Below are 21,829 nucleotides of genomic sequence, written 5' to 3'. Positions count from 1 at the left end.
AAAAAAGCCAGGGTGAAAAAAAGATGTGAAATCAAAGGTAGTGGCCAAGAAATGACTGATGGTAGGTTAATGGAAAAATTTTAATAACGACAATTCAGGTGAGTTTGTGTTACCTCCTCCAAGTTTCGCTAGGATTCGACACCAAATTCACCTGAATTGTTGTTATTAATTTTTTTGCCATCACAGGGCTGCCACCTTTGGTTTCACATCTTTTTCACCCTGGCTTTTTTATAATGATGCTTTTTTTTTACAAAATCAATACTCTATAGAGTGATTGTTTATAGTTGAAATCTCTACAGGGTGACTTATTTCAGCTGAACTTTCTCTAGTGTAACTAGTGGCGTAGCTAGAAATTTTCTGATGGTAGGGCAATGCAACGTATATGCACACAAGAAACATGCTTACCTTCATGTGAGGCATTATAAAAGTTATAAAAGGTTTTATGAAAGGTGTATGCACACAATGCCTATAGCTATAGTGTATTAGTAAACGTACTGCACACATGCTCTCTAACTATGCTTTCCTTTGTATTTGTAGGTATCCATCGATGAAGACGATGATCACGATGGTTGTAGTCAAGTGCTGAGACAGAAATATTATTGCATTAACTAAGCAACAGAGACAACGAATCACCATCTTCCACTGAGTATCCTATCCCCATGCATTCAATAAAATGCCTAGATGAAAGCCCGGGGGCATAATAATAAATACACCGTATCCTAATAAAGGTGCAGGAGAGTTAATTAATAACAGCAAACCAAAAACATGTGCATGCATGTGACCCTGACTATACATATTACAACTTGACCTTGACTTTGCTCCGTTATAAAATGAATCCTTTAGTCCACATGCATAGCGGCATTTCCCGTGTCTTTTCCAGCTTTCTATGTGCCTTCAAAGCCAAAATAGAACAGCCAGTGGTTTCAAAAAAAAAATTATTTTAGTGGATTCCGCCTTGGTTCATGGGTCGATTATCTCTTTCTTCTCTTAGTTCTCTATGACTGAATGGCTGTGTTGACTTAGCAGAGTTGAACTAGGACTCTTGGCCAAGTACTGGTAGCTATTGTAACATCTATTACAATCTCAGTAAAGTACTTTTCAAGTCAATTATTTTGTCATTACACATACACAACTCAGAATCCATTTTAAAGCATTTAAATGCACGTCACGTGTCAGCTTGGTGTGGTCATCAGTTACGAGGGTCATTGTCTCGGTCATTGTATAGTGTTTATTTATTTATTATTACTGGGCAGGAAGCTCTGCCGATGTGCCCAGGAAAAAAAATTTGTAAGTATTTGCTAGCTAAAATGATTTAGGAATTTGTAGTAACGTTAGTAAGTTATCAGTAAATAAGTTCAAGTCCTCATATTCAATTATTGCAGTGGGTAGGCGTTGCAGATGTACTGCTTCGTATCGCTAACACACTGGCATTACATAGTCTACATACAGTGTGTAGTCTAGCTATTTATTGTTATAAGTGGCTAGCCGGCTATACATGTGCATGCAAGATTTCTATCAGTAGCTAGACCAATCTATTTAAATCTAAATGTGTCATTCATCAGTAAATACGAACAATACAACTACATATTTCTGTAGAGCTACCAGCAAAGTTGTATATCAAACAGTCACTTCATTAACAGCTACCTTAAATGACGTATACAATGTTGGCATCATGTCCCAGCTTTTCTGCAGTGTTACATTATCCTACTGTTCTTGTCTTGAGCAGCAAACTTGTCGACCACTTCATCAAGTGAGAAATTGCGTGCTAACTCTTTCAATAGACAACACAGCCAAGTCATCAAGCTGCTGTTCATACATGGTAGAGCATTAGCAAAAATGTGGTCTTAACTGACCAGTCACATGAATTCCTAATCGTGTTTCGTGAGACAATAACATCATGGACTTGGCTTTAGCAGAATAGCCTTCACGTTTGCTGACTGAATCTTCCCAATCTTGTAAGTACGGTAACCATTCTTCTTTTAGTCCCTATAATAATGGTAACAGATTACATAAAAGTAACCAGTTGGGCTATGCCAACCAAGCCAATTACTTGTATTTATTTGCTTTAGTGTATATTACTTTCTAGGTGTTTATCATCCAGAGATTGTCTCTCAACATGCATACAAGTACCATTGTATTACAAAGTATATATAATTACCTTCAATTGAAAGTCACCCTTCCTGAAAGGGACCTGAAACAACTTCCTGTCTTTCTTGCTAGATGAAAAATTGCTCATTTTTGAAAACGACGTTAGGTAGATGTGCTCATTTTTCAACTTTCGAACCATTCTTAGACCACTCTCAGGACCAGTATCATATAAGTACAACTGTTTCAAATGTTTCCAAGATATGTCCTTCCCATTACACTAGAAAGATACATGCATTATAAACATTACAAAACAATAATTCACTTACCCAAAGCCTCCGCTTGCTGTTGTACATGCAGTTTCTAATGGTTTTAAGTAAATGAGTTGGGTCCAAAATAAAGAACAGATCTCGATCTTGAGCATTAGGGTTCTGCACCTTGTAAGTCATTTCGCTACCCTTACTGTGGAGCTTCCACAATCGCCAGTTAGGGGATGCACCATCACAAGTCAATGCCAACACAAAAAATCCTAGCCTTTCTAATCTTGAAACAGCTTGCCATACAGGGTCAAGCAGCTGGTCCCCACTCAGATTGGCACATGCAAATTGTGCATAGGGATAATTTAGCTTCTGAAAATGTCCCCTAACCATTACAACTAGCATTGTTGAAGCTAAAGGACGTCTGGTGTTTTCCTGGCTTAGTGCCTCTTCGAATTCAAACAGCTGATTTTTAACCTCCCAAAGATTAACAAAACCAATCAAGCCACCTTCATGCTTATCATACACTAACTCTTCTTTGATGTACATCTCATCAATGATTAGCTCAACATATTTGTTGAGATCCTTGGACAGGTCTGCTACATCTAAAAGGTGCTATGATTTAATTGTACATATTCAATATTGTAACTGTCAGCTAAGATAGCATCACACAGTTGTGTACATTACCTTCTGACATTGTGTTCAGTTGGTGCATTCTGTTATGAAGGACCTCCAGTGTGAGAGCAGGCAAAACTGTATAAGCAGACAATGGCAACAACACTCTGAAAGAAAGCAGGTTGATTGGGATAGAAACTCGCAATACAGAAATGACATCTTTAGGAATGGATACAAGAAGCTTCTTTTGATAATACTTTTTCCTTTCATAATTCTTGGTATTACACAAGCAAAGCTTTCTGTGCCCTCTTCTTTCATTCATTCTTGGTAACCTATGTAAGTGAAAAAGTCAACACATGGACAGGTGCAAGTATTAAGCAATTTCACCTCAGAATTTCACACTGTACTTAAGGCACTACCAACATGCACCAAGCCATGAGTGTGTTATTAATCCAATTACCTCAAAACACAAAGAAATTCATTGATTTCAGTACAAGAGCTCGCTAAGCTGCCCACCACTGAGACAAAAGCACACATTCAATTCTAAATTAATGGTCAGGTTTCTCAGAAATAATGCATTGTTAAGTCCCTATACATAGCCTCGTGAATGTAGCAATCTTATGATGTGTCTTTGAATTCTATTCCCCATGACGCTAAAACCTGTTTTATAACAATTTATAACCAATTATAGTCTCAGACTGTCTCTTATCACAGACTAAGCAACTATAGCCAACATACCTAGTAGCGAACCTCGCCGTGAGCAACTTTCATCGCTTTCTTCCCTCTCATTTACATCGTCAAAGAAGCTGTTTGCAGCGCGACATTGGGACACTTCAAAGAAGTAGGTGTTGATGAGGCAATATGGACAGCTAGCACAAATCAAAGGTACATATGCTGAACGCCAATCTTGGCTACGAAGAATGTACTATCTATGTTGTCAGATACTGTACCTGAGAATGCACCAGAAAGCAATCTGTGAATCTAGTGGGCATGGCCCATAAGATGCCATGCACATAAAAGTACACACAGATATATTTACACTATTGTTCTCCCTTACTCTGATAAAACTGTATTTTGCCCTCCCCACCCCTACCCACCTTGAGTCATTTCCTAGATGAATGCCTGAAGTGTGATTTAAACAGTTGATAATAAACTTAATTTAGCTTGTTTGTAGCTGATCATCCTATATATATATATAATATATATATTGTTTAAATTGGTTTGTTAACTTAGTCAAGTATAGCCGCTCTGGGCAATTCCTCTGTAATGCTCAAACTCCCCACAGTGAAAACAGACGTCTGCATGCCCCTTCACATGATATACAACCTCCTGCTGTGGGTAGAATAGCAGTGGGTGGGGGTGGTAATAGAATTAGCAGCCTCCACCTTATTCCATGCACCCCACACAGAGCTGACAAAATGTTTTCCAACTTCTTGATGCTGTAGGGCAGCCTTCCTTTCAGCAGAAACAGTTTTCTGCTTAGCTTTCAAAAGAGGGCTATGACTGTTGTAGCCTGTAGTAGAACTGACAAGGTTGCCTGGGAACTTGCAGTGGAAGACACTTCCTCCAACCCAACATGGGTGTTTATAAGGTACTCCTGGACTTCTTCACTGAACCTATATTGATGCTTGTTGTCTTCCATCCAAAAATTCAGTTCAGTAGAAAGGTGGGCTATTTTGGTGGTCAGCTTGGCTGCAGCTGTCTCCTCCTAGCCCTTCTTGAAGTCCGAGTGGAGGTCCTCGATGGAGCACTGCATAGCAGCCTGCGAAGTTGTCACCATTTGCACAATTCTGTCCAACTTGGCATTGATAGCTAGAATGAAGGCTGTTCCAGCTGCTGTGAAAAGCTATTTTTAGCCTAATTAAATATTCACAATTGTGCAATAATTAGACTGACTGATTTTAAGTGCTAATAAATCAACACTGCGTTCATCAGTTTCCATGAAATTTATTTAGTAAGTGTTTAAACTCATACACCGCTCACTCATAATGGTTGAACATGATTACAAGTAATTTAACACTATTAAAAATGCAAGTAAACTTAACCATGTAGTTTCACGATCATGATCATGTATCTCAAAAAGCCAACCTACTATCATCATAATTTTCAAAATCCTTATAGAAATGGCTTGTTTGAGTGCTAATGATTAGTAATTATGAAAGATTGAAAAACATGCTATAAAACTGAGCTACAAATACATTATTACAACAACATAAGTCTATGTACGAAATGTTAGCATTATAGTTCTTCTACTTTTTTATTGTCTGGTTGTCTTAAATTATACTGTCTTACTGTTGCAGCTGTTCTGTTACAGTACAGAGAGTGTGGGTTATGGGGACCTGGCAGGTGTTGTCCACATGTGGCTAGTGAAATGATCGACTAGGGCCATGTGAATGCATAAAATTTATCCACACATCACCTTGATCATTGTCAATCTCTAAAACAATGCCAACCCACCATTCTGTTTCATAAATGCATGCTGCATCCTGAAGAATAGCATAATCAGTTCTTACTTGAATCTTGGATTTACAGTCACAAATTAATGCGTGTTGCTACATCTCTTGACAGCAATATTGAATTTGTCTATAGGCACAAATCCATGAAAGCTTCTTGTGCCAGGTATTGGAGACTTGATATGCTCAAATCTATTTTCTAAAAATAGCCAAGTTATTTTCAAATTTTCTTGGTTCATGTACATAAATTCTATATCGTGAATGTTACTCTCACAATGTTGGAACATCATTTTGGGTGTAAGTATTTGATTATCATACAACTGTTGCAAGCTGACCTTTACTGTCAGGTGCTTTACTGGAGTAACTTGTTTTGCTTGATAGACTGACAAAAATAAACTTAACCAAATTGACATCTCTCCTGAATTGGGCTATCTTTACCTCATCGATGTTCTCAGACTTTAGAAAGTTGTGTATCTTCATAAAATTGATTCAAAGCTTTTGAACCATGTTGCTATTTGGTAAAGATGGAACAGTTCCGTGATGTCAGTTTTGTTAGAGACAATACTTCTCAGGACTGGTAAGATCTTGCCATTTCAGTTGTTCCGATTCATGATCTGTGTATGTATGAAAGCTAATGTTACACTGTTCATTTAAATATTGGATGTATTTTTCAAATGAAGAACTGTTCGTACCTGCACTAAAAGTAACATGATGAAATTGTGATGTACCACTTTTACTAATCTGTACAGAAATTATACCGTCAAAAAAATTTGCACCACAAAATTGATATAGTCCACCATACACTGCCATTTCAACCAGAAAATGTCACTAAAGACCTAACTATTTTACTATTATCAACATGTGTTATGTGGCTACAATAATATATCCAAATATGAAAAACAAATGTTATGTACACAAAATATGGTTACAGCATTACCATGCATGTAATATTATCACAACACATGAGACCATGAAATCCTCTTTAGTCTTCAAAGTTTTACTTAAGATGTTTTACTACTACCAACTTCAATGTATGTTATAGAGTTTTTCCCTGTGCCAGAAGAATTCTACAGTCACTTATCAGTTTAAGAAAACTAACTGCAATGAAAAACGGTGCATGGTTTGTGAGACTTCTGGGGTATTTCTGTGTCAGACGTGTAGTCTTCTTTAGTGCAACAGTTAATTTACTAATTATCAGTTGAAGAAAAATGATGCTATCAAATATGGTATATTGGAGACTTAAACACTAAGGAGATTTCTGAAATGTTTACCAGATTAGATGATGATGATCAACTACAGAAAGATGCTACACTGAAGAGAGGTTTTATGCTGTAGTACGACACTGCAATGTTATATTTTGTTTTTGAATTAGCAAACTGTGGCCAAAGCGTTCTGTTACATGAACAACCTACGGTACTTTAAGTAAACTGATCCTCAAGCAGTCAAACCATTTAATGAAACAATTCTTGTGATCACGCAATCATTTCACCATAGCTTGGTTTTCCACAAGTTGCTTCTGGGTCTTCTTCAGTAACACATTCTGCTGTTTCTGAATTAGGAATCTGAACTACACCATCCTCATCTGCAATCAGCTGTCTGGCTAGCCACCTCCGGTAGCATAGAATACACAAAAAAAGGTGTGCATTATCCATTTCCTTTTCATAGAATGGGTGGTCCAGTTCAATGCTCTCCACTATCACCTCATTCTTGGACCACACCACAAAGTCACCATATTTGACCTTAGATAGCCTCCATATACCTATTTTATATAGATATCCTGTATTACTTGATGCCATCATAAATTTTTTTGTACTTACCAGTGTCATCTTTTTCCATGTAAAACCTTTTCACATCCTCCTCAGGCAGTCCATCTTTAAAGCAATATGGACATTTTACTTCTACTCCCCGCCCACAACTATCACCAGTGGTGATTGTATCTGGTGTTGCACCAATGTATGGTCTCTCCAAACTGATAATGATTCCAGCATCTTGGATCATCAAATTGTCATGAGAGAGCAGTTGCCTTTGCTCTGTATGCCTCTAAAGCATCTCGTTCACGTAAGTAACCCCTCTACAAATGATATTGGTCACCAGTTCATTAACCCTTAAACCCACAGATAACTTTTTCGGAAATGTGTGTTTACACAATATGGGCACTCATAGCAAGACTAACTTAATTCTTACAAATACACATTCATTAAAAGTGTGTTCACTGGACTACTTGGAGAAGGTTAATTAATGAACACTGTAACTAAAGTGGCTTACTAGTTACGAAGTGATGAGTCACGTCTTCGTGTTTTAAAATTCCTACCACGCATTTAATTTCGATTGTGGGTTTACTCACGTGAGTCATATGGCCTCATAGAAAATTTCATGACGAATTGAATGGAGGGTGATAGGAGCAACTACCATCAAGTTATTGACCATTTTATTAAGGTCTGTAAAGGGTTTGTGTGTCTTTATCAAAATAATATTTTCACAGCTAGTTTTGGCCTCACCATTTAGCGTTAGGATAAAACCCTAGGTATCATTTTAATCCTTGTTACATCACCAGCAGAGTGACGTAAATTGCAAAGCCATAGGATGGATGCTTCAAAAGTTACAGTGCTTTGTGCAAGGCATGCATGTTTATTAAGTTTAAATCCAATTTGCTGGATTATATGGGTTTAAAAGTTAATATAACTTCTGACATACTTGGTACCTTCAGTTGAGAATGCATATCCTTGCAGATAGCAAATGCATTTTATCAAACTTTCTGGTGGCTTACATGGGTTGGTTCTTGTTACTGCTTTAAAATTGGAGGCAGTGATCCTTCCCTCACTGTTTACTCTCCACAGTTGTACTGAACTTGTCTTCTTGTCAATCGCTCCAATAGGACTGTTTGCTCAGTTGTGATCTGAAAATTGCAATATTTCCAGAGATAACAAAACGAAAAATATGTACCTATATCCAGTGTAAAAAAAATGAGTGTAGTTATAGAAAGCGTGAAACAATTAAATGAAGCCAAACAATTAAAATTACATGAAACCAAAAAAATTATCTATATATTCCCAAACAAAAATAACTTGACTATGGTTCCTAATGTTCACCATCAGAGTCATTCACATACAGAGTGATTTTGAGGATGACAACTATCCCACTACAGTCAATAGACTAACACTGTCACATGTGTCACTAACATAGTCCTGGGTATCAACTCTTGTAAAGGTCACTGAATTGTGTGACCTTGAGAGTTGATGTCTGGCCAGCTATGCTGAACTGTTGTTCTAGCTATACACATTGGTTTATTTTTGTAATGAATACAATAGCTTTTGTTATTATATGAATAAAGTAGATTTAGCTATTATACATACACATGTCTCGCTGGTTTGGTATCACTCTCACAAATCTGTAAGCCGTTTTACTGGATTTGGTTTCTAAGTGATGTGTCACACGTGATGACTCTGCTGTTCTCAAGGAGGGGAGTACTGAAATGATCGTAGTGATTATAAAATTCTTCATACCCGTGCACCCATTACACACTGAATAACAGTGATACAGGTGTGCAGCTGCGACACGGCTACTGTTTTAATCAATTACCAACATATCTAGAGTCACAAAAGAGTTGTGGTGTTCCACACAGACAATGAAATTGTTATAACCCTATTTGTGAGGAGCACCATTTATATACACGAGATTTACACACCCACAGTCAACAAAATGATGCTTATCAAATTGCTAGTTATTGCTTCTAAATCACCACAAAGGTATTAATTTTGACGATAACTGCTGGGCAAACCAGACCAGTACAATGATGTGTGGGTAAATATTGCTAACATGCTTACAGGGTGTGTGCTAGCATGTTCTATCTTTGCATGTACCAGTGTGCGAAATAACTTTTCAAAAATGTCCTGACATACCGTCAGGACATTGTGAAAGAAAGTTGAGTGGACATCAAGCAATTTGACTGGACAGCTTCTAGGGCCACCCATGTACTGTAGAGCTGATCACTACTCAACCACTCACACTGATACTATAGTATTTTAAAGGGTAACTACTGGAGGGCTACCTTCTTCAATGGCTGCTGTAACCTGTAGTAGAGCTGATGAGGTTGCCTGGGAACCCACAGTGGGAGCCAACCTGACATGAGTGGTTATAAGATGCTCCTGGACTTCTTCATTGAACCTATATTGATGCTCATTGTCTTTCATCCAAAAATTCAGCTCAGCAGAAAGGCGGGCTTTTTTGGCAGTTCACTTGGCTGTCTCCTCCTGGTCCTTCCTGAATTTCAAGTAGAGTTCCTCAATGGAGCACTCCATAGCAGCCTGCAAAGTTGTCACCATTTGCACAATTCTGTCCGACTTGGCATTGATAGCTAGAATGAAGGCTGTTCCAGCTGCTGTCACCAAAATGAGAACCAGAAGATGGAATGGTTATAAACTATTAGCCCACTTCATAGTTTTATGGTATTTAAACATACCACTTTGGAGGACATTTAGGGTATTCATCTGTATCAGCTTCAGCTTTTCTGCAAAATTGGTTTATACTCGACCTGTGAGTCCAGCATAGTAGTCTTATAGACCACCACTGACTTGGCTTGTCTCCACACGTGTGTAGGAGATGTCAATCGGCTGCCGTGGCTTATTCTTTATTTGATCCTAGAACCTGGAGTTTGATTCTGAACCTGGAGATGTCATTTGAGATGTCATTTGATTCTGAACCTGAACCTGGAGATGTCATCATTCATTACGCTGTTTGTATTAAACTATAACTTCCTGATCCCTTAATTATGTTGAATAGTTGTACACATCTTCACTGTGTATTGTTAAAATAAATAATTCATGCCAAGTTGTGCATACATGATGCTCAGCCCTAGTAGTAATACGTAACTACAATGTGTATATGCAGTATCAATAACTGGTACAAAAAGATGTTCACACACTGCCATACTCAGAACAATACAAAGTATTTAAGATGGACCTCTACAGGGTCTTAGTGACCATTGGCAACATAGTGATCAGTGTAGCCACCAAAACCAGTATCACTAGCATCAGAATACACAACCCACACAGCACCAGGCTGACAGTGAATAAATAAAAGTAGCATGATTAGGGGCAAAATATCCAGTTGGGTCAGAATATAAGAGCAATACATAGCCTTGTCTTATTGACCCCAGCACTGATTCTGAGTCATTCAATTGACCAATTGTATACTAAGGATCATGGAGATTTGGGTTTTCTGGCCAAAAATATCACCAAAAAACCAGCTTCACAATACTTCTGGCACCTAGGCAGCATTAATTAGGCACAACCAAGCCCAAAATAGAACCGTAAATGTTTCCAATAAATTCTTTAATTTTTTTATTCAATGGGATTTTATAATGTTTTAATTCAATGGAATTTTTATTGCCTGCCCGCCCGCCTGCCTAGTAAAGAAAACAGGACTTGCTAACAGAAAGTGGTATATAAGTGGTATACAAATAGTAAGGAATCAAACAAATGTTATTTGTCCTAGCCAGCCATAGTATCTTCGATCTTGTCTCTGTGAACATATCTTGGGAGTTCAACTATAGGAAACAATTTACTGAAAATCTGAGAGTATATCACTGAAAACCTATCATTTTGCAACACCTGGTCAGTACAGCTATCTACATCAACAAAATATGTTGTGCTTTTCACACCACCATTTTATAAACTAATTGCCAAGGTGTTGCAATATTGTAATGGTTAAAATAACTTTTCCAACACTTCTTTCTCCATTTTTTGCATACTAAACCAATAACACTAAACCACTGTTTTTTTTTAGCTTTGATAGTCTCTGGATCTCTGGAATAGTCCATGCCCCATGATTTGTGTCTGTTACTGACCACACAATATCCTGTTTGTATTGTTCATCTGATGGGTACTTGCACCAAATGCAAGAGAAGGTCGCGTTAGCTGTCTCTAGGCTCATACAGATGGCTAGAAATTTCATATCTGCCCCAGAAAAGAACTCGATGTCCCACTGCTCATTCACGCATGTTATTGATTTTAGTTCTGCAATTTCAGCTGTAAGATTCTGACAAGTTGTTGTAACCTTCTGTTGTATTAATTAAAGCAATTGTTTGATTACCTCTAGGGGAATTTGGATTACTATGTATGTCAATGACTGTAAATACAATAACAACTAAGTGAACATTTTGAGTAACAACCGTGCCATCGCTCGTTAGTTTACCTTGATGGTGTTGGTTTTAGGGACATGGTTTGTTTTTTCTTTAAGAGGATCCTTTAGAGATTGTTGGACCCCCTTGAACATACCTGGTGTAGAACAAATAGTGTATCCTTCATTCAGTTTTTTGGCTGTCTTAATGTTTGTTTGTGGCAACTCCTTATGTACCTGTTAGTACATGATATGCTTGGATTAACATATTAAACTTGTACAGGGTCTGATTTGTGACTTCATCACTCACTCTGGACGTGCTCTTATTCTTAGGTACTGGTGCAAGTTCACCATTCTGTTCTGTGCAAAGGATGACATCTCCAGTAAATTTATTGGTTATCTCTACTTTGGTTGTTAAAAGTTGTTTGCTATGTATGTTAATGCAGTGTTAATATTCTTGTTGGTCTCTCATGTTCACTTCTTCTGATATTGTGCGCTGCTGTGTTCCCATACCTTCTTTGTTCTCCGCTGTGGAATGGTTTCTGTGCTACTAGAAGGTGTATTTGCTAGTATGGATGACAAAATTTAACAAGATTTTCTTAGCTTGTTGTACTCGTTGGTTAGTTGTTGGTAACCCTCAGATCTTCCCCTGTCTTTGCTACTCTTTTCTGCTTGGTAGGAGGAGTTACATTTAACAGTTTTACTGGCTGAAAAGTGATTTGGTGAGTCAAATGTGCTGTCAATTTTGTTTGTCTGCAGCCAGTTATATGGTGGAATATTAAGTGCTCCTTACTTTGTGATGAGCTTAAGAGGTAACTTGTAACCCCTTCACGATGTTGTCTGTACTTGCAAGGTGATCATGTGCAAGATCAGCTGAAGGCGTGTTGTACAGTAAAGGATTCGCCCCACACACACACAAGTCTGAGGCAAGTTAGGAACATGCCAACCAAATGGTAGACACAGAGCACCCCTAAACTCACTCTTGGGCACAGCAAATCTGTGTTCAGCAATGGGAGGGGTAGTTAACCAGCCAGACGTGCTCCACTGAGAAGCAACCTCAAAAATGCATCACAATAAAGGTGAGAGATGTTCAGGAAAAGACTTAGTCAGGGTATAAAAAGCATCGTGGTGTGAAGACCTTGCCTTGCACATGCACTGAAATAACTGATGGTCTACTAGAGGAGCTGCAATGTGCTTGGAAGCAGAGAAAAAATGAACAGAAGGAACTAAGCCACCCAAGTTATAAGAGCCTTTTTCTTAAATGCATTCCCAAGGTTAATAGTTACATCCCATTGTTTTGTACCAAGGTTACTCTGTCTGTCACTAAATGGGCCCCTGGTTATGAAATATTTACCGTGTGCTATAGTGTATCTTATATCTGATGTGTGTTTAATTTTATGTGTGATTGTGCATTAATATAGTTTGTTATTGCAGGAAACAAGCAAAGTTAATTACAGCTCCTGAAATTTTTTGAGATCCATTCAAGACTTTGAGCAACCCAATGTATGTAAAGTCACAGAAGAGCACAAAAGGGGGGAGCACTGGTTGGCATAACGTAGTGTGTTTGTAGATCATACTTCGGTTTTCAGTTAATATTATTAGACAAGCTTGTCTGTTTAGAAGCCATTCTTTAAGCATGCGTTACTTATAATATTTGTGCCTTTTACGTGCTTTAAAAGCAATCAATATATTGGCCTCTGTGGCTTTAAGGGTTAAAGATGATTTATCTACTCAGAGTTATGCACTTCTTCCTTATAGGCTATAGCTAATTGTGTAATTATCTGTGTTCTTATACTCCTCCTATGAATTCTGAATTCTATACAGTAATAGTAATAGCTAAATCAGTAATCTACACAGTGTGGTGTCATGGCTACCATATGGAGTAGATTCAAAGATCTATTTTATTATATTGTTTATTGTAGCTAATAAAGGATTTTCTCAGTAGCTATGTAATATAGAATGAATTTGGACATGTATCTTCAATCTTCCTCAGGCTAGTTCATTAGACAGTGGGGGTAGAAATAACTGGAGTTGAAATGAAATCGTTGTTATCCAGTGCCTATGTGACACTACTGTCAGAGTTGTTTGGCTTATCGCAAATAATTGGGAAGCAGTGACAAGTCTATCATGATTAGTTAGATGTACAGATATGATCATGTTTCATGTGCCAAGATTTGCCAGTACTCATGATCAAATAATGTGTTTACAGTCATCTATTTATATTCATAAATTCATCTTTATTATATATTTTTTCTTTTTTTGAGCCAAGCAATCAGCAGTTGGACCAAATGCCTGGGTCACTATGCATTTACTGGAAGATGGAATAGCTTAGCAAGTGTATTTGCCTCCAGTTTGGTTGCCTTGTTTATCAGTGAAGTAGTTCAGGTAGCAGTAATCTGTTTCTCCTAGGAAGACAACAAAATAGCTATATATACTTTCATTACTGAAGGTTCAGCTTCACCTCCTTTAGTCACTTCAACCTTGATTATAGATTACAGCATTGTAATTCATGTCATCCGGATATCCGGGTCACTTGGGTCGCATTTCGTCCAGGTCAAGTGGGTCTCATCCGCTTTATTGATTATCTGGGTCTGACCCGGATGGAATCACATAATCATATACTATTTACAAGTTTGATTTTATTGATGAAAATTCAGTTGTATATACTGAATAAACTTATGCAGAGCCACACCCATTATCTGTGAAAGTACTTTGGCTATGTGGAACCACACTCACTTATTGGAATTGAGTGCTCCTGCTTGTAGGTAACTAGCCAAGTGTCAAAAAAGTGCACTTGTGGTCGCTGTAGCCGGCTGTCTATAGACTTGGATTGTGCTACCCCCACTTCTCGATTGTTGGTAATGTCTGAATGTACTCTTTGGTACTTGCTCATATCTTTCAGATGATCAGAGGAGCTTGGGACTTGGAAACCTTTAAAATCTAGCTATTGTCACACGCCCCTGTTTAATTAAACCGGGTCACATCACTGATAGATTGTGTCTCTCCTTATCCAGCAAATCAAAAGGCAATGAAACACTTATTTTTGGAATAATTTTGTCAACAAGATAATGTAATGTTTGGGCATATGTTGCCATCTGCCCAGGGCGCCTTTGATACACAGACACTCTGTACCACTAATCAGTGTGACCCTCTAGGTGTCATGTTTACAAATCAGATCCCATGGGAGTGTTACTGCATTTACAGTGTACTCGTTGCACTGTCTGAGTGTGGCACAAACTGTTTAACTGTTGACAGAAAAAAATATAGGCCATATAAACATTGTGAGTCACTTTGATATATTTTGATGCTCTGAAGAGCAACTGTCAACAATTTCATCTACTAAATTCACGACAAAAATTGGATAATTGCATTAATCATTTGTATACAATGTTGCATATATTATGGCATCAGATTTGCATTCACAAACAGCCATAACAACATGTTATTGTTTATCACCCTATAGATAAGGATAGCCTGGTGGCAGATGCTGGACTAAAATGCACTGCAATTATACCTGTGAAACATACGGTGTACATACGTATGCATACATACATTCACCCATATAATATATACTGTATATAATATGATGGCAGAGCATTTTGCAGAATATATTATTATTTAAACAGTTACATGATCAATGCTATATAATATTATACTGATAATGTCTTGCTAAATGTTCCAATTTGGTAAGCTGTATATTATCATTCAACAATTGAGTTAATTAATGAAGCATATGTTGAGGTTTTCTTGGACCTCTCAGGTAATTCCAATATAATCTCCTGTAAAAATAGGAGAAAACCAGCAGCAGGAGTGGATTTGGGATTTTTTACATAAAATATATAATATGCTGCTAGCAGGGCGATTAACCCATCCACAACCGAGAAGCCATTGATGTCTACTTCAAACAGCAGTTCCTTCTCTGCAATTATCAACCCTTGGCTGCTTTCAATGTTTCTTTGGTCTTTGAAAATTGCCAATCTTGGCTCCGTGAAACCCTTTTCATCAACCACTTCCTGAACTTGTTTTCCAGGCTATAAAAATAAGATACAGGTTGACATGCTTCCTTTTTTACAGTTGTAAGTACATGATATACCATAGAAAAGCACATTGTATCAAAACACACAGTATTTTTTTGCATAATTCATAATACCTCATAATACGAGAATGTCTGTTGACCTTTTCCACTGGGACCAGGTGGACGTAATCGTTTGTCCAAAATATCCATAGCTTTATAGTTTATTGCTTCATCCATGACACTAGGGTCAAGCTCACTTTCCAGTGCTAATATCTGAGGGGTATATTTGGTCCAATTCTTTCTCATTAACTCAACAGCTCCTTCACCACTCGAATTCCACCAATACCTGCATGGATAGTACATCATGGTACAATTTTGTTGCAGCAACATCTGATTTGCACATACAGTGAAATGTCAAGGTATTCCGTGAACGTATGTATGTGGGTGGTGTGGATTAAAATTATGTTGGCACTATTGAGCCAATATATATGCATGGTCATCTTCAGAACCGGTGTACTTGGATGAAATATGATGCCTGGCATATCACTGTAATATTCTTGAAGAAAAGATTCTAGTATCATCCTGTTCTACCAGATTGTTAATAACTTAATTGAAATCCCTCATCCTACTGCCTTTTGTTAACTCATCCACCAGAGGCAACAATCAAAGATTTTGCCACATCTATGCTCGAACAACCCCACACAGCAATTCCTTTTTTCCAAGATCAATCAGGCTATGGAACTTGCTACCTCAAGAATTATCCAACAACGATCGCATACATCTTTAAACAGCAATTGAAATCATTCATTTTCTTAGCAAATTAACATTATAGTAGCAACGTAAACTCTCGATCTTGTAATATATAGTTTAGTTACTGTAAGTGTAATGTATGTGTATTTATCCTCAAACTGAGGCTGCACCTTATTATTAACACTTTACAGTGACCAGCACTGAAAGTCTAACTTCAACATGTGCTGCAACCTTAGGATTACCTAACCTAATTTCAAGGACTTAGACTTAATGACTTATAGCTGGTTGTAACAGAATTATTTAATAAATAAAAGAATTTGTTTTGCTACAAAGCCATTCAAGATTACATAAGCACGTGATTATTATTCTGTGTACAATAAATCACATCTGTGATGCATAGCTACACCTGACCTAGGCCCTGGCTATGTGCAACTATATCATAATTGATATTTGCAGATTATTATTATTTAAAACGATTGCATGATGAGAATGAGAATGGTCAGCTAAAAAGGATATTATTGTTACAAACTAGCTGCATACTGCATGCATGCAGTTCGTTAATAAGTGTAATACATTTCACATGTATGCACAAGCGGAAAGATAAGTAAGAAAATAGACTTCAGGTCATATTGATACAGAACCACAGATATATATCCTGGTTTCAGTTCAAGCAGCAAAAGTTAAACACCATAACAAGATTTATAGCATTTTATGACATCATGGAAATGACTATGACATAAAAAGCTAATAACTGTTTAGTACATACATGCATGCAGTATATAATGTGTGGCTGTCTATCCTGTCATACATGGTTTTGTCGTTCAGATGTACCAACCAAAGGATGCATCTTTCTATGATTGATCAAGACAACTTGATGTTCTTCAAATTGCAACATAACTCAATTGACATGTCTTATTCATTGTCTTATACATTCAGGATTTATCTACATAACATTATATAGAGTGTTTTCAGCACGTGAGCAGGCTTACATAATTTCTTAAATCTGTCATTTTGGTACACGTGTTACCGAATGCTTACCAAACATGGTGATTTGTATGGTGAAAGATTGTGGAAAGCATTCAGATCGCAACTCGGATAAAGATGTTTCTTTTCATCGCCTTCCAGCAGTGTCAAACCATCGAGGAGAGAAGGATTACAAACTGCAAAACCGTTGGAGGGATGGGGGTACTTCAGGGAACATTGCCAATAGATTTTTAATTGTCAGAAAAGGAGAATCATCTCAAGTGGATGGGTTTGCTGTGCCTTGAATAACGTATGTGACTCAGTTGTCCCATTTGAATGATACATAAGACATCGACACACTGTACACTTTTTAGTTTCAGCTCACCTGGACAAAACTATGAAAGACATCAGTGAAGAGCTAGAATTACTAGAAGATGATGATGAAAACGGACGTGTCTTGCCAGTGTCAGATCAAGCTGTGCAGGAAAACACAATAGAAGCAGTTTGCAATTTAATATCAGATGCAAATATGGAAGTAATTGATCAGTACTCAGCTAATGTAAGCTTGCTCCTCAGGGAGGACAGAAGTAGATGATTCATTGTGATGCTGTGTATTGAGATCAAGCATAAAATTGTTCTGATATGATCATATATATAACTAACTACATTGCTGGCTAGCTTAGCTAACTATAGAAAGGATCCGCAGAGCCTAAAGAACCAATGAGAAACTAGAGTCACTACAGAGTTTTAAAGGAGTTGTAGAAGACTGGCATTCAGGGGTGGCATTAAGTTGGTATGCATGTGTAACAGTATACAGTCGTATGTACTGTATATAAAATTATGTTAAACATCTCGCTTCTTATTGTTTTACTGTGATTTAATATCGTGCAGTACTACAGCTTGTTTCAGTACTTTTTATCAATGTGCTATGGTTCCTACTCTAGTAGAAAATTCTAATTTTTTTTGTGTACCTGTCAATTTAAGTGAAGGAATAAAAGTGGCTCCACCCCCTTCAAATTATCAGAAAGTTAAAATAAATGCCCAGTGTGTCACAATAGACATTTTCATACAACACGGAAATATAGCGTAATTTTACATGCACGTATTTCAGTGGTAGGCTGTGCGTAACCGCAGTAATTTGTTAGTTTAAGTCTCACAAATAAGTGAAGAATTCCAACTAGCTGGCTGTGTTGCTGTTGATTGCTACAACCACCACCAAATGGGAGGTGGCAAAGTTTCTATCATTTTCAGAGATAATTTAGAGAGGCGACGAAAGTGGGTTAGTTTTGTATCGTGAGAGAATGAAGATGGATATTCACAACTGTCATCGCTATCACATATGCTCCTGATTTTGGAATGGACTGACTAACAATAGAGTCAAAGTAGGGCAACCAGGAAGGCGCAGCAAGGATGTGCTCGGCCAATTGCAAACATCAGTCAGTTCAAGTATACAGATTTCAAGATTTCTAATTCAGTGCTTTTTGCAGCAACCATTGCAAGCAGTACATGGTACAATACGAGGGACAATATTTAAGGCCCAGCAAAAAAAAACAGAAAGTTTTTGTCTGGAGTTGAGAACAGTTATTAAAAAGAATGAAATTCAGAACAAACTGGCTACTTTTACTGTAGCAGTAGTCATTCACCAGCTAGAGATAAGTTGATAGCCTCCCCATGTAGCAATCAAGTCGGAGTAGTGATAAGAGAGCTATTTGCACTGAAGTAGGTAAGTTGAGTATGAAGTACTGTAGCTAGCTATCAATGTATCATCATGACACTTTCATAATGTCACACAGACAAAGATGGAAATTGAGTAGCAAGACTGCAGGCAGAGAATAGGATGTTGAGATCTATGCTGTTGGAGATTATAATTACTGGAGACAATTATAAACTGACAACGTTTTATACAGGAATGCCAGCATTCAATTACTTTCTAGCTTTGGCAGAGTACTTAAGACCTATGTCAAGACAGCTCAATAAGCATTTCCCAATTACCAGTATTTTCATAGATTGCTATGAATTAGAATGCCAGCGACCCTCAGGACTAATGAATGCTTTCTTCACCTATACTCTCAGTATAAAATATTTGGAATATGCTAGTGGGTTGTACTCCTTCTGGGTTGGTAAGTTTGTGTCAGATGCTTGAGGTGACTTGCTTGAACCAGGGGATACAATAATGGTTGATAGAGACTTAACAGACAGGAAGCAGTAAGTCATATTGCTTGGATTCACTGCTTTCTTGGAGGGCTGCATTAAGATGCTTTTTCATTCTGGCAATTGGAAATGAGAACAATTTAACTCCCTTAACAAGGAACAATTGGAGGGCAAGTCTGGTGCCAGCAGCCATGATAATTCCAGCTCCAACAGCAGTTTTTGCAGTTAAAATGTTTGTAGTGAGGATTCATATTTAATTGTCAGAGGTGAAACTGTTGGATTTATGAAAAACAAGCAACTGCGAAAGCATCTACCAAGGATGCTTACATTAATCAAAAACAAGTTAGGCGTTTCCTGTCCAACCAAAGTGGGTGTGCCAATTTAAAGTATCATGTTTCTATTTATGTGATCCATAGTGGTACAAGTTTGGTGAAAAAACTTTAAGGTTTACTGAAAATACGAGTGATGGACTATATCTGGTGTCAGTTACAGTGTCATTTTTCCTATGGGAAAACTGCGTACATAAAATGTCTTACACTGACAGATGTTATGAGCCATAAAGTGACAATAGAATATAATATTGAAAATCTGTTTTCAGATTTTGTATCCTTAATAATTTCTTTATGAAGTCTGGAATGCAAAATATTCAAAATATGCAATTATTAAAAATATTCCAAGGTCACTATAATCAGTAAAGACAGTGATATGATAGTATAAAAAAGTTTTATCTGTTACAACCATTTTATAACTGTGTAGGCTTGTTTGTCTGTGAAACGTATGATTGCAAGGCTGTGCATATTTATTGGCTGCGCCTTTGATGTTTGCTGAGCCGTCCGTATTGACTCGTTAACACCTGCGTCTTTGAAGTGCGGTAACGAGATAGCGGATGATATATTGTAGAAAAGGAGGTGAAGTGAAGAAAACGAACAGTTATATCGGGGATTTCGATTTTGCTTAGGTGGGTACAATGGTTTTAGCCATGCTTGCCCTACATAGAGGCCAATACCCCTGTTCAATCTGAAAGTTTGTGTCTAATAATAGTTTTGGAGTAATGGCCACCACTGCTGGGCTTATAGTAGTGATTATACGATGTTTTTAGCAATACAGACTTTGCTTTTGTTAAGCTGATGTGTTTTAGCATACAGGAAGCTATGTTAGAGTGTCACAAAAGTGTCTGTTTATCGCTGATGCTTAGGCAAACTTGAAGGTTGCAATTGTGTCACTAGATGGGCACTGGGCTTGTCAAGACCTTGTTGAGTGTTGAATCTTATATTTCTAGTGGTTTTGAGGTAATTTGTTTAATAGTACACACAGGAGCAGACACTTAATGGAAGTTATATGTTAGAGTTAGTGTGAAATCTTTGGAGGGAAACCTGTGTTTAAAATCATACTTCTCTGTATTGCAACATAATACTATCAATGGTTGCAACAATATGCTAGTTTCAATACTAATGTGAATCACTTGTGTAATATATTTAGGTTAATGGTCATACAGTAAAATGGCAGAAAGAAGAGGACACAGGAAGCTACGGCTATGTAGCAACAAGTATTATGAAAAGAAGAAGTATTTTCCCAAGACACTTTCAGTGTCGATTCCAAGAGCTGACGTGTCCATTCTGCCTGTGTCTATTCCCTTACATGCTCTACAATTCAATGTATCTATACCTTTAACAACATACAGGGAACTTCCTGCACCATCACTGGAGATAATGCACAACAGAATTCAGCAATTGAGGGTTTTACTTAATTCAGCAATTGAGGGTTTTGTCTGATGATGGTACTGAGGTGTAAGTGTTTCTCTATTGTTTTTACTGTTTTACTCATTAGGCTGGAACTTTAGCATACACCCAGGAACTCTCAGTATTTACCAAGTTGTTAGTTCTGAAATTGGTCCTGTTATTGGATTATCCTTAGTTACTATGGAAGACTTTTCATGGGTACTGAGATATCGTGGGCATGCTGTGCCACCAGATAAGTGCCCCCTGCTGCAAAGCACTCCACCCTCATTGAACTCAGGTGTGTGTATCAATATTGATCATGTATAGCTGATTAAGATATTACTTATAGTCAATAAAATATCTCAACTTGTTCCAAGTTGTGTAGTATGTATGGACACTGATTAATCTGTACCATCATGTAGACGGGTGGTGTGTTCGTTTTGTGGAATATGCTATCTGTAAAGCTGTGATAAAACTATAATTGAAACATAACACTTATCAAGTTTACTATGCAATGCAGGCTCTATTGTTTCTTTATTATGTGTAATATTATACTTTCAGGTCATTAACTTCTATATGGGGCTGATTTCTGAAAAGCATGATGTACAACCTTGAAATGGTTTTGTATGAGGAGTTTGAAAACTGAATCTGTCAAGTGCTGATAGAGTACAGGTTCAACAGGTGGTGATATTGTCGGCAAAAACT

General features: G+C 37.5%; 2 protein-coding genes across 7 annotated transcripts in view; both read right to left on the bottom strand.

Annotated features, from left to right (window-relative positions):
• Positions 1 to 1,560: 1,560 nt before the first annotated feature.
• On the bottom strand, positions 1,561 to 2,651 carry LOC136244384 (uncharacterized). Its single transcript, XM_066035958.1, has 4 exons — positions 2,415 to 2,651; positions 2,159 to 2,365; positions 1,854 to 1,986; positions 1,561 to 1,806 (listed from the first exon to the last, which is right to left on the bottom strand). Exons 1-4 carry the CDS (start codon positions 2,532 to 2,534, stop codon positions 1,799 to 1,801), a joined length of 468 nt encoding a protein of 155 aa, XP_065892030.1. The 5' UTR covers positions 2,535 to 2,651; the 3' UTR covers positions 1,561 to 1,798.
• A 12,328-nt stretch (positions 2,652 to 14,979) lies between these two features.
• Positions 14,980 to 21,829, bottom strand: part of LOC136244382 (ATP-dependent DNA helicase RecQ-like) — a 71,927-nt gene continuing 65,077 nt past the window's right edge. For 5 of the 6 annotated variants that reach the window (XR_010695190.1, XR_010695191.1, XR_010695189.1 and 2 more), the window contains 2 exons: positions 15,678 to 15,888; positions 14,980 to 15,558 (listed from right to left, as the gene is read on the bottom strand). The gene's annotated coding sequence lies outside the window, so the exon portion shown is untranslated. The other variant, XR_010695193.1, reaches the window with a different exon arrangement.

The sequence above is a fragment of the Dysidea avara genome, chromosome 14, assembly GCF_963678975.1.
Source record: "Dysidea avara chromosome 14, odDysAvar1.4, whole genome shotgun sequence".
Lineage (NCBI taxonomy): Eukaryota > Metazoa > Porifera > Demospongiae > Dictyoceratida > Dysideidae > Dysidea > Dysidea avara.
This window is presented reverse-complemented; position numbering and strand designations above follow the sequence as displayed.

Bases quoted from the DNA above. Each gene is read 5' to 3' on its own strand.
- LOC136244384 (XM_066035958.1), bottom strand. From the start codon at position 2,534: ATGACTTACAAGGTGCAGAACCCTAATGCTCAAGATCGAGATCTGTTC. The intron at 2,366-2,414 runs GTAAGTGAATTA...GTATCTTTCTAG, and splicing joins ACAGCAAGCGGAGGCTTTGG to TGTAATGGGAAGGACATATC. The intron at 1,987-2,158 runs GTAATTATATAT...CCATTATTATAG, and splicing joins AGGGTGACTTTCAATTGAAG to GGACTAAAAGAAGAATGGTT.